Source organism: Talpa occidentalis, unplaced genomic scaffold (genome assembly GCF_014898055.3).
Source record: "Talpa occidentalis isolate TD23 unplaced genomic scaffold, MPIMG_talOcc4v2.1 talOcc4.11, whole genome shotgun sequence".
Lineage (NCBI taxonomy): Eukaryota > Metazoa > Chordata > Mammalia > Eulipotyphla > Talpidae > Talpa > Talpa occidentalis.
The window spans coordinates 4,689,273-4,702,557 of record NW_023601104.1 but is presented as its reverse complement, the minus strand read 5'-3'; the positions used below and the strand labels follow the sequence as shown (position 1 = coordinate 4,702,557).

The following is a 13,285-nucleotide window of genomic DNA, read 5'->3' as shown; positions in this document are numbered from 1 at the left end:
ATTACCATTATCTTCCCAGTTAACAGTGCACAATATCCCAGAAGTCACTTCGTCTTTCTGGGCCTCAGTTTTTCATATGTCAAAGGTTGATACTGGATTATATAGTTGGTAAAGTTCCCCCTGATTCTTAGCTTATATGATAATATAGAACAGGATCCCTGTCCAGTTTGAAAACATATGTATCTGCTTACTTTAAACCAGTGTCAGAGCTGGAACTTCAAATGCCATTAAAGAAGATGAAACTAGAAATAACTACCTGTGTTAGTAGGAGCCTGAAACTTCCAAGAGATATGTTCAAACTAGGAAAGTACAGAGCATGTGTACATTACACGGATGTCTCAGTGCTGGCAGAGCCACTAAAGCCAAGATGCAGAATGCTGGATTTTTAAATCACAAACATATACTCCACTTCAGTCATAAAAAGACATATTTTGCTGGTGCTGTCCCAGTCAACCTGCACGGGAACCAGTGGATGGTGAAGGTGGCATAGCTGGCCTCCGCTGCTGAATGTCCCCAACTGCTCACAATCTCTAAAATTCACTTTCATTTTCAAAGGGAAAAACCCAACCTGATTCTTGAAAGAGACCATGGATCCCTCTTAATGTTGGCAATCTGGACATGGACACAGAGGGGAGACTCAAAGGAGGCAGGCTTGGAGTTTTCTGGCACTGATTCAGCTCATTGTTTTCTTTAAAACTTAAAATCCTACCTCCAAGGTAGTCCACAAAGCTCACTGAAAATGTCAAACAGACATGAGACCATAAAGTCCAGTAAACCTACATTTTTACCTCCACTTACGGAAAAAAGTAAAGGTTACGCATGCACACAGATCCTATGGGGTAGCAGCAACCTCACCATTCAGAAAGATTAAAGAGTTCAGTGAAAGATATTTCCCCTCTCAGACAAACAAAATAAACACATCAAGTACTCGCTGCTTTAGTAAAAATCCTTAGTTGAACAGGCAAACAATTATGAGATAAGAAATTTAAGAATAAGCCAAAACTTTGATGTTTTACAAACAAATACTTTGTTTTAAAAATACTCATTCACCAAAACAGAAATAATTAGTTTTATGTCTAAACAACATGTTACCAAGCATCCAGAGAGAGAAACAAAAGGGGTAATCAGTGATCTGAAAAGAAATAGAGAACCAAAGTAAGTGTACTATGATAAATTGCATTAGAAAACATTCAGTGGAGCTCCGTGGTTAGTCAGAGACAGCTTTTTGAAAAGAGAGAAATGGAGGCTAATTTTGGAAGACGGAAATTATTCTTTTGCCTTTCACAGAGGTACAACCATCTTTTGTTTCTCCAGATGATATTTTATTTATTTATTTTTTTTAATAGAGGCATGTTTTTATTTATTTATTTGTTTGTTTTGTTTATACATGCACTGGGTACAGTCAGAAGCACGGGAGGGTGAGAGAATTCACCAGAGCCAGAGCGGGGAGCAGAACAGGCAGAAGGACCGAAGGACACTGCTGAGGGGAGCAGCGGGCGGCAGGAGAGGTCTGCGCGCCATGTGGGACCCTCCTCCGGTGGCCGGGGAGCAGCCGGGGATTGAACCGGCGCCGCGAGGCCGCGGGCAGCTTCGCAACCCAGCGCTCTACCGCTGCGCCACCGGGGAGGCCCCAGATGATATTTTAAAAGCCAGTTAGCCTATCCAGAAAACTTACTTCCATCCCGTATGAACCAAATTGCAGGGGGAACACATTTTATAGTATATCTGTTGATTTCTTGCCTGTAACTAAAGGTTTTATTAGAAAATTCAAATTGTTTCATGTACTCGGTCCTCCTAAAAGATTTACTGTGGTATTTAATTGTTAATGGGACCACAAATTACTTCTAATGAAGCTGAAAGGTGAAAAACATTGATCATGGCTTTGATTCATAATTCAAGTCATTGAGAAAATCTGATTTAACAGAAAAACTGCATTCAGATGTAGCCATCTTTTTGTCTGTAAAGCACAGCTGATTTCATAATCATAATGTAATTTGAGATATGAACCAATGGGTGAACTCCACCATAATTTAATAATAAAGAGTTGACGATAATATCATTCAATATTATACACTTGTTATAACATTTCCTCAAGTTCTCTTAGATTTGAGTTTCTCAACATCCTGTTGGGTCAGGTAGAGTTGGATGCTGTTCATGCTGCTTTAGAGAAAAGGGAAAATAGAGCCTAGAGCTGGAAAACCACCGGGCTAAGCTCACATAGCAAATCAGTGCAGAATCAAGTGTCAAGATCAAGGCAGAATCAAGTTGTCCCTTGGAGTCCATGGCAGAATTGTTTCCAGGACCCTGCAGGATACCAAATCCAAGGATCTGGAGTGCTGAGTGTTCTTTACTTTTTCCTCAACATCCCATATACTCTTTTCAAAGCACTAAGGCAGAGAGGTAGCAACAGTGGTAGCCATAGGCACAAGATAAGAGCAGCTCTCATTTGTTGAGGGCTGTGTGTCAGGCCCAATGCTGAATGTGATGCATTTATCATCTGATTTTGAACAGATGTCATCTTACGTTAAGGTTAGGGGACAGAGGCCCAGGGCACAAGGACTGTGACTTAGATCACATGGCCAGTGAGAAGCACAGTTGTGACTCAACCGCACATCTTATTGCTTGAGAATCTCAAACTTGTTCTCAGTGGTGGCCTCACATTTCAAGTCCTGGAGTCGCTCGCTGCTCAGGAGCCTCCTTTCTCAGTGAGGCCTACTGTGATGTCCATTTGTAACTGCAGCCCCCGCCCCCACCCTGCCAAAGCGGATGCCACTAAACCTGCTCTACCTCATGATTTAATTTTTTGGTTTGTTTTTCATGCTGACTGTTCCACCGGGCAAGGATCTTTGGGCTTTCTCAATGTATTACAGAGGTTCAGACAGTGTTTTCCGTAAGGATGGCCATGTTCTATTTCTGTGTTCTACGGCAGCCACTTGCCAGAAGAGCGAACCCGAAGAGTGGTTAGTGAAAATGAAGGACTGAATCTAATTTTACCTAATGTTATTACTTCAGTTTAAATGGACTCATGTGACTAATGGTTAGCAGATTGCACGATGTTAGCCTAAAACAAAACCTAGCACAAATAAGCCCCAAATATTAGTTAAATTAAGGAATCTATAAATAAATAAAATATTTTCCAGAGAGCCTAAGGAATACTTCCACTAATTACAAATTAAAATTTATATTTTTCAATAATTGATGGCTGAAAAAGCCCAGATTAAATGAAGAAAACAGTTTGAAAATTCAGATGATGTGACCAAAGTAGCCAGCATGATTTCTCAAACGATTGACTCCTATTTGTCATCTTTGACTCAAAACCTTCCAAAACATTTTTTGAAAACAGGAAAAACAAGCCAGCAGCACATCTCAGTTCCCACATATGACAAAAATAAAAATAAAATAAAATAATATAAAATAAATATGTCATTACAACAATTACTATATTCAGTACCTTTTTGACCTTGTTTTTTTTCTCAAAGGTCTCTGACAGAGGTTTTTTCTTCTGCTGAGTTGTGTCTTTGGAGAATAAATATTCAAATTCACTAGTATCCCGAATATCAGGTTCTTCTAATGACTCCCATAGGGTAGGTGTTGCATTTTGGCTTAAAAGAGAAAACGACAAGTTAAACTTAAGAATCAAACCAAAAGACAATGGAATACAATGAACGCTAAACAAAATTTGAACTCATTAAAAAATACATACAAAATATTTTTGTATATACAAAATACAAAATCTTAATAAAGCTTGGAGAGATGCTTAATGTGGTCAAAAATTTTTTCAAGACAAACTGTACTATAGAACATTAAAGCAAACACGCATTTCCAAAAATGTAGGGTCATTAGCACCACAGTGGCGCTAGAAACCCTGGGATTAGTTTAGCCAAAGCCATGTAAGCAGCAACTCCCTCAGGCTGTGGCATTTTTCTGAAGGCTGAAGATAGCTGATAGAATAATTGAATACTGATAGAATAATTCTTTAATAGAATGAAAATGGATTACTAAGATCAAGAGTCACCTTCAGATTTTTTCTATTAGTTTTAAATAAGGTTTTCGGGATTTTCCCAAGTCAACTCAGTGCAGGACCCATAATAAGTGGCCAGGCTGTGCTCATTTAGAAATACTTCATTTTTAAGATCCCACCCCAAAAACAGTATTAACAAGAAAAACAACCCCAAAACTCCACTGCACCAGTACTCATAGGGAACTCATCTAAAGCAGCCATGGGAAGACCATGATCTGCTTTTGTTTTTAAAAGCAGGGATACCCTAGTTTTGAAACAAAGAGAGGGAAGACATGGAAAATCAGGGACAGAAGAATCACCTCTGAGAGCCGACTCAGAAGGGTTATGACCCAGGCTCCCTTCAAGCAGAACACATCCTCTCTCATATGTCTACTGTCTTACCTTACTCTTACTGTCCCTAGACATTGTTTTTCAAACACAAGAATAATTATATCCATAATATCGAAAAATATTTTTCTTTTTTTCAACACCTATTTTCTTAAACAACAAAAACCAAAAGAACTATTACTATATGGATACTAAAAGGTGATCTTCACATTCAAAACAGTTGGCAATACTGACTTTTTAGGTCTGTATCTTCACATTTTGCTACAGATTTGCTTTTTCCATTAAATATGACATTTTGGCTGTGGCCACATTCACTTTTTTTTTTTTTCAATTACACTTATAATATTTGAGCCATTCAAAAGTATCTGTGACCTATGTGAGTCATAAAGCATAATGATCAAATGAGTATCTGTCAAATTACCCATGGCTAGAACAATTTCAATGAAGTTCATCCAGCTACATGTTGCTCCCCCCTCCCCTATTCACTTCACTTCAAATAGAAGCACAAACACCATTAATGTTAATCGCCATTAATGTTAAGGGCTTATCTTAGCCACATTCAGGAAGGGGTTTTTTTCTTTTTCTTTTTTATTAAGATTTATTATTTATTCATGCATACAAGAACTGGGGTACAGGCCAGATGTGCAGGAGGGTGAGGAGTCACCAGAGACAGAGCAGGGAACAGAACAGGCAGACTGACTGAAATACACTGCTAAGGGGAGCAGCGGGTGAGACAGGAGAGGTCTGCTGCTCCATGTGGGTATTTCCCCTGCTGGCCGGATCAAACCCGTGCTGCAGGGGCTGCAGGCAGCCTCACAGCACTGCACTCAACCCGCTGCGCAACATGGGAGGCCCAAGCAGGGGGATCTTGATGGGAGAAGAGAGTCTGGGAAATTTGGAGCAGGTGACCTGTTAAGGCTGCTGGCTTGGGCTACACAAAGGTTCTGGGAAAATAAGGGGATGGTCTCTAGAGGGAGGTGACATGAGGCAGAAGGCTGACTGTTCACACCCAGTACCCACACTCCCACCTCCTGCACCTGTAAGGCTTGGCCCCAGCTCCAAGGACTCTACAGGCCAATGGACTAGAGCTACAACTCATTCATATTCTGCAGTAGATAGGAATCAAATAGAACACTTCATCACTATTCACCACATTGATTCCACGAGAAAGGCATTTCCAATAATGAATAAAAGAATTTTAGAAAATTATTTCAAGGTGAGTTGGGAGCAACTGGTATTTGGTGGAACAATAACACTCAATTCACACTGGACCATAGTGATCAACTCTTTTCTGACCAATGAATATAGATGTCTAGCTCCAAGTAAGAGGGAGAAGGAGGAAGGGGAAATTAAAGGGCGAAAAGGAAGGTAGAGGAAGGGGTGAAGATACTGGAACATTAACTAGGAAGAGGCGCATAAGAAGATACTTAAGACTGGGCCTCCCTGGTGGTGCAAGGGGTTAGGCACCGCACTATGAAGCAATCCACAGTCTCTGGAGCACGAGTTCGATCCCTGGCCAGCCAGAGAGCAACCCACATAGTGAAGCAGATCTCTCCTGTCTCTCCCGCTGCTCCCCTCAGCAGTACATTTCACTCAGTTTGCCTGTTCTGTTCCCCACTCTGTCTCTGGTGAATCTTCTCACCCCCGACATCTCTGGCTTGTACCCCAGCTCTTGTATGCATAAATAAATAAATCTTAAAAAAAAAAAAAAAAGATACTTAGGAAACTCCTCAATGAAGCTAAATACCTTTTTCTTTAATTAAAAGCCTTTTTCCTAGTCTAGAAACCAAAAAATAGATACCAAAGAAGATATGACAGCAAAAGTGAAGAACTAGTTCATGTCTGTAGTGGAAGCTATCCAGGTGGATGAGAGGTGGGTACACAAAGTGGAGAAAATTCATATCTTACTCCTGGCCCCTCACAAGATCAAGAGCAAACTTTGTTATGTGGACATTATACAAAGTGCTTGCCCTTGGTTGTGCAAAGCTAACATTAAAATACCATTTCATATCCTTTAAAAAAACACATTCCAATCATTTTACTTCTGCCCATAAATGAATACTATGCAGAATCTTCAGACCATTTTAATTTAAAAGAAGTAGTCTGGGGCCTCCCTGGTGTTGCAGTGGTTGAGCACTGGGATGCGAAGTTGCCCGCAGCCTCTGCAGTGCCAGTTCTATCCCCAACCGCCAGCGAGGGTCCCACATGGTGCACAGACCTCTCCTGCCGCCCGCTGCTCCCCTCAGCAGTGTACTTCGTCACTCTGCCTGTTCTGTTCCCCGCTCTGGCTCTGGTGAATTCTCTCACCCTCCCGCGCTTCTGACTGTACCCAGTGCTTGTATAAATGAATAAATAAATCTTAAAAAAATAAATAAATAAAAGAAGTAGTCTGAGGCACCAGAACAACATTTTGAGGGGTCCACACTGAGAGACTAACTGCGTGCAATAGGAAGTGACCTATTGGGTCTTCCCACACCCCAGTGGGGCAGCCTCCACCAAGCAGGGCTCCCCTGACGTGCATTAAACGAGCACCTTATATCTTCTTCTAAGTGTGTCTCTTCCTAATTAACATGTATGTTCTAGTATCTTCCCCCCTCTCCCTGCCCACTTCTTTTCCTTTCCCCTTCCTCCTCCTTCCTTCATACAAGTAAGAAAAGTTAGTACATTCTCTACTTTTTAATTTTGCTCAAAACTGAAGCCTTAGATTTATGGTTCGCTAATTTAAGAGCATGAGTATTGAAGTGTTTTCTTTCTCAAAATGGCCAACCCCATATGGAGGAAAAGGACAGACACAGATTCTCTCCAGCTCTTGAGGAGCGAGCGAGGGCACAGAGCTCCCAGCAGCACTGGGAAACCACTGCTCTGATCTGGGGCTTGGTCACTCAGAGTGTCGCAGGGGATGAAGAGGAGGTGGCTAGAGAGAACGGCAGGGGACACGCTACTCCGGGGCTGGCAGGTGGGGCTCATCACCCTGACATGGCCCCACATGAACTTGAGAACACTAATAAGGGGACGCGACTCCAAGTGAATATTCTGGGAAATTCTTTCTTAGAAATGTCATCTGAGTCTTGAATGGGAACAGGGGAATACTAGTACTTTAGTTAATGGGAGAAGTTATTTCAGAATCAGTTCATGGTGTTTTTTTAAATTTGTTTTTAACTGTCCCTTTGGGAAATCATAAAGTATCAGCATTTTAAAAATGTATCGGGGTTTTCCCATGAATAAACTCTCGGCCCTTATTTGGAGAGGGACCATATGAAGTACATAATTAACTTGTGCACTTTGCCACATGCTTAGTTGTAAGGTGTTTCCCCCTCCCCTTCTGGTGATTTCCAGTTGTTTTATAATTGTGAATTGCATGTTATTTCATTCAATATCCTGCCTGCCCTGAGTAAAACATTATATAATTTGAAAAACTCACCACCCCTTTTTGATTTGGGGAACAATCTCAAAAATTGAAGTCTAAAAATGTGGTCCACATTTGCTGTTCTTTGAAAATAAATGAGTTTCAAACCTAGAGCATGGTTAGCAACCAACCTAACCTGACTTTCATTGTCCTCCTGACAGGTCCTGAAATGAAACAGGAGAAACCTGATGCACACCTGTATGCAGGGAAGCAGCAGAGCAGCTACACCTTCCCGGCTTACAGACCCAGCTTAACAAGCCATCTGAATGGAAGGCGCTTCCTAGCTGGCCACACACTGGCACTTTCTCTGAAGGGCAAGAGGATGCAAAGGTGCAAGGGCATTCACTCTGCTTCCCAGAATTCAGGTAGTGTGTATTTTAGAACGCCCCTTGGACCAGAGGAGCTAATGACTCATCTGTGTCTGGTCTTTTAATACAAAATGAAAAGTGACACCACCTGCTAAATATCCAGGTCAAGGTCATAGGGGCAATGATACCATCTTAAGAAAAAACAGATATTCTAAAAATCTTCAGTGAACTACAGCCCAGATTCAGGTGCAAATCTTTATAATTACCCACGTGTCACAAGGATGTTGAAGGCCCTAACTGAGACCTGCATGTGCTCTTCGTTTTTTTTTTAAAGATTTATTTATTTCTGCATATAAGAACTAGGGTGTAAGCCAGAGGTGCTGGGGGTGACAGGATTCACCAGAGAGACTGGGGAGCAGAACAGGTGGATCCACTGAAATACACTGCTGAGGGGAGCAGTGGGCGAGACAGGAGAGGTCTGCTGCACCATGTGGGTCACCTCCCTGGCCGGCTGGGGATCGAACTCATGCTGCAGTGGCTAGTGATAGCATGATAGCACTGAGAGCTAACCCCTGTGCCACCAGGGAGGCCCTCTTCTCGGGTCTGTAAAAGGCACCATTTATCTCAGAGAAATCTCCGACACCAAATACAGCATTTCTCCCATAATCAGCCCATAGAGATTACAAAGAAGATCCGGGAGAAACATTCTCTCTAAAACATTCCAATCTTGCTTATCCAAGGTATCCATTACCACATTCGAGAAAGAGTACTACAACATGCAGACATTGTACAGGTAAGAATAAAAGGTCACTTGTGGGGAATCCTGTGAATTCACAAGTTGAGAACGGGCCAGGGGAATTGAACTCACCTCTTATCACTTATCTGTATTCTAGTCCAGTACAAAGGCTTCATGGGACAACTGGGCTCAATGGCTGGTTTCCGAGGACATTGACTCGAAGGACCCACTCCAAAGAAGAGTCCCGGAGGAGGTGGGGGTGCAAGTCCTGGGGGTGTTGGAGGAGGAGGAGGCCCCCCACTACTGGGGGGCACAGGGAAGTTAGGAAGTGGTGGTGGGGGAGGAGGAGGGGGCGGCCCAGCACTCGGAGGCAGAGGAGGTGGTGGTGGTGGTGGTGGGGGAGGCGCTGGTGGCAAAGGTTCAGATCCAGGTGGGAGCGGAGGAGGAGGTGGGATCGCTGCAGGTAGGGGTGGTGCAGGAGGGGGAGACGATGCCTTCTGCTGACTGGATAAGGTGCCTTCCACAGACGGAAGTGGTACATGGACATCTTTGCTGTCATTTGGGGGAGAGAGTTGGCTTAACGAAGAGATATTCAGCTTTTTGGGTATGATTTGGTTACTCCTGGTTGTCTTGCCTTCGGCTTCACAGGGTTTGAGGAAAGTCTCTCTGTCTGTCTGGATGCACACATTCCTGTAGGTCTTTGGAGGGCAGTCATCGTGGGTGGAGATACACACATCTCTCATCTCTTCGCATCCTCTTCTCCATCGGTGTTCGATCTCCTGTTTGAGATTTTCAATGGTTTCTTCTAGTCTCGCTGTGCTCTCTGCATGCTCCCCCCGGATGTGAAAGGTCTGAAGTTCAAACTGAGCCTGTAGGGTTAGCAGTGGAAAGGAAAGAGTTTATTAAAATAAATATCAGAAATAAAAAATAAAATCCTAATACCATCCCCATGGCACCACAGCCCAGCCCACATAAAGATGAGAAAGCAGTGCCAATCTCTGGGGACTCCAATAAGGTGTGGGTTTCACCTTATGAATTTTCCAAGGACTTCAACAGTTGGAGTAGAAGTGTCATTTCATCCCATTTGAGTTTATGGGGAATAATTACTATGGATTAAGGTTTAAAGTAAAACTGTCACCTAAGAACTTTCACCAGGTTTTAATATCAAATGCAAAACAAAACTTTTAATAAAAGCTTGAATATGCTCAAGTATGTCTTTGATTATTTTTGGCTTTGGCATTGAAGAAGAAACCTTTATAGAAAAAAAAAAATAGGCTGGGCAGTCCTCTGACTTGGAGCTCCTGTTCTCACAATCATCCTTAGAATGTCTCCTCTATGGGACCGCAGGGCCAAAACAGCAGAAACCAAAGATACGAGAAAAAGTTGACACTTGTATTTTTGAAAAGGTCCAGTGGCAAAGCTGCCCATGATCAGTTTTGGTTTGTTTCATAATCATTTATCGTATAGGGAAGAAGTGATATAAATGAATAAACATTAGAATGTGAGATTTGCTATTTTTCTCTTCTGCATACCCAGCACTTGATTTTTTTTTTAAATATTTATTTATTATTTATACAAGCACTGGGTACAGTCAGAAGCACAGGAGGGTGAGAGAATTCACCAGAGCCAGAGCAGGGAGCAGAACAGGCAGACTGACAAAGAAATACACTGCTGAGGGGAGCAGCGGGCATGGCAGGAGAGGTCTGTCATGCCATGTGGGACCCTCGCCGGTGGTCAGGGATCGAACCGGTGCTGCAGAGGCTGCGGGCACCTTCGCAGCCCAGCGCTCAACCTCTGCGCCCCCAGGGGAGGCCCCCAGCACTTGATATTATATAAGACATCAGTCAGCCTTTTAACACTTATATCTTCAGATATTAGTCCTTGGTTTTACACTTATTAGCACAGAGTTGGTTTATTCTTAATCATTAATCAATTTCCCAGCATGCAAAGTCATTTAGCCTATTATAGTTAACTGGGAAGCAATGAAATTTACAATTTTTATTAGTTTCCAAAATCTAATTTACAGTAATTAAATAACTCTGGTGCATTTATTTAATTTCCTCCTTCTCCATTGGCTTTTAAACTCCAAAGATGAAATCAGGGACTGTATCTGCCTTTACTTCTGGATCCCAGAAGCAAGCACAGCAAATACAGATTTGAGGAGATGGATGGATTAAAAACCACTGCAATCATTATATTCACTGTCATTGACCTGAGAGCCTTCTTTATGCCAAATAAGACTTTCTTCACTGTAACTTCAGACCACAAATATCTAGAACACCAAAATGTGTGCAAGCACATTTTTATACTTTTAGCAGGTAAAGCAAAAACATAGGAAGATTCTTTACTTTCATTAAAATAATTTGTAATTATATTTCTACTTTGTTTACTTTTTCCTTCACAACCCAACCCCCCAAAAGTATGGTCAACAGAGTAGAGATAGCGTTTTCCTAAAGGTGATCTTTATATGTGTGGGGATGGTGCCTTGATGTGACTCTGGATGAACCAGTGAGTTCAGGGCACTGTCACAGCACAGAGGTATAAGCATCTGAGGTCTGGATTCATGCTACCTGGTTCACAACCTGACCGAGGTGTGAAAGTTCTATGACATTGGGCAGGAAAGTTCTATGACATTGGGCAGGAAGCATCATGCCTTCAACCTGGAGTTATTTCAAGTGTAAAGTGAGGATAACAGGGGCCATCTTTAGGGTTTTCATAAAGGTGCAATAAAATACTTCATATAACACAGGCATTGTGCCAGGGACACAGTAAGTCCTGAAAAAATTGTTACAGTTGGTCACTGCTGCTAATGTCAATATGAGAAGAAGAGACAAAACAGATTTCTCACCATTCTTTAACATTTCCAAACAATGCCACTTTTGTGGAGTAATAGGCACAAAACTTGGAAAAGCTTAAGCAGTCATGATAAACTATGTACTATGAATACAAAAGTTTACCCAATATTTCATGAATTTTACTACCAACTGCCTAAAAGTAGTTCAAGTTTTATTCAACTATGTGTTCAAAATAATTATTGTTTCAACATCCCACCCATTTCCCTTTATGTCTCCCTCTCCTTCCCCTGCCCACCTTCAGCCATACCCTAGTCCAAATTTCCATCCCAAATGACTTGCCCACATTTTCATTTCACTTTAGTGAATAATTCAGTTCTGCCCATGGCAAACTAACTCTCCAGTGTTGTTGCTGGCTAACCCACTTCCAAGAAGGTTAAGAGATAAATAATACTAAGGAGTCAATATTCAACTTCTTATTAATATGAAAAAGCTGCAAAGATATGTTCCACAGAGAAACTTCCCTTTTATCACAAAACCGACCTGTGTCTACAGCCAAGGCTCTAGTCCCCAGCTCTCAATCAATGGCCTTCTGTATCTCCTGAAGGTAACAGGTAAACCCACATATGTTTTGGCGTCTTTGTAGCACATTTGCTTAGCGTAGTGGGAAGAGCACAGACAGGGCTCTCTAGCACCTTCCTCTATTCTAATAAAACAAAAATAAAGATATCAAAATCCTTCCTTAATCCCTCCCAGCTGTCACCTTACCCTACCTCATTCTCAGAATTGACAAAAAAAATTTTTTTTCAGCAGACTTTTTGAATAAGCACATATCTCTAGCTCTCTATTTTCCCATCCATTCCCCTTTCAAGCATTATAAGAAGAGCAGGAGGCTTCTGCTTCCTCTCTTATTGAAACTTCATGGTTTGATGGTTACATTGGGTGAGCACTCAATTTTGTCTACTCAATTGTACTGTCAAAGCACATGTCCAATCCTTGAAGTTTTCTCTGCTCTCCTAAACTTGTGACATACTTTCTCCATCCATCCTACAGCTGTCTCCAGTTAGTCTGTGAACTCCTCTTACTCCATTTCCTCCCTAAAAGTTGTTCCCCAGGCATCTTTGCCATTTTTCACTCTTGAACTACACAGTCTCCTTGGGGGTCAACTTGTATATTCATGCGGTAAATGGAATTCGTTTACTATACATTATAACTAACTTACAAGTTGGTACCTTAAAACCATAATTCCAACTATCTTCTGGACTGGCCTACCTGAATATTTAACCGGTTATCTCATATTCAACATGTCTGTAAAATAAATCATGAGTGACAAATCTCAGTTATTCCTCCTTTGAAATTCCTCCTTGCAGTGAGTTCATGGTATCTTGCTCAACATTTTCCCAATCATCATATCCAGAAACCTGGATGTCATGCTAGATTCTTTGCTCTTTTTCATTTACAATGTATTACTTATCAATGCGTTTCATTAATTTCTCTGATTCATTCCTTTCCTTTCATCCCCACTGCCTCAGCTTTCCATTGGGTCCTCTTTACCTGAACAATGAAGAGCCACCAAACATAATTTTCCCCATCCCAGGTTAGCCACCGTGGCTCCAGAAGGCTTTTTTAATGCAGGTATTTATCTCTTCAAACGCTTTTAATAATTGGGCAATAAAGATTACCGCTAAAACTTTT

The 13,285-nt window shown here is 41.7% G+C and overlaps 1 protein-coding gene across 8 annotated transcripts in view; it reads right to left on the bottom strand.

Annotated features, from left to right (window-relative positions):
- Positions 1 to 13,285, bottom strand: part of FMN1 (formin 1) — a 405,806-nt gene that overhangs the window by 185,883 nt on the left and 206,638 nt on the right. For all 8 annotated transcript variants that reach the window (XM_054700225.1, XM_054700237.1, XM_054700239.1 and 5 more), the window contains 2 exons: positions 8,931 to 9,667; positions 3,452 to 3,602 (listed from right to left, as the gene is read on the bottom strand). In XM_054700225.1, the coding sequence (XP_054556200.1) occupies positions 3,452 to 3,602; positions 8,931 to 9,667 (888 nt within the window). The remainder of the gene's footprint in view (positions 1 to 3,451; positions 3,603 to 8,930; positions 9,668 to 13,285) is intronic.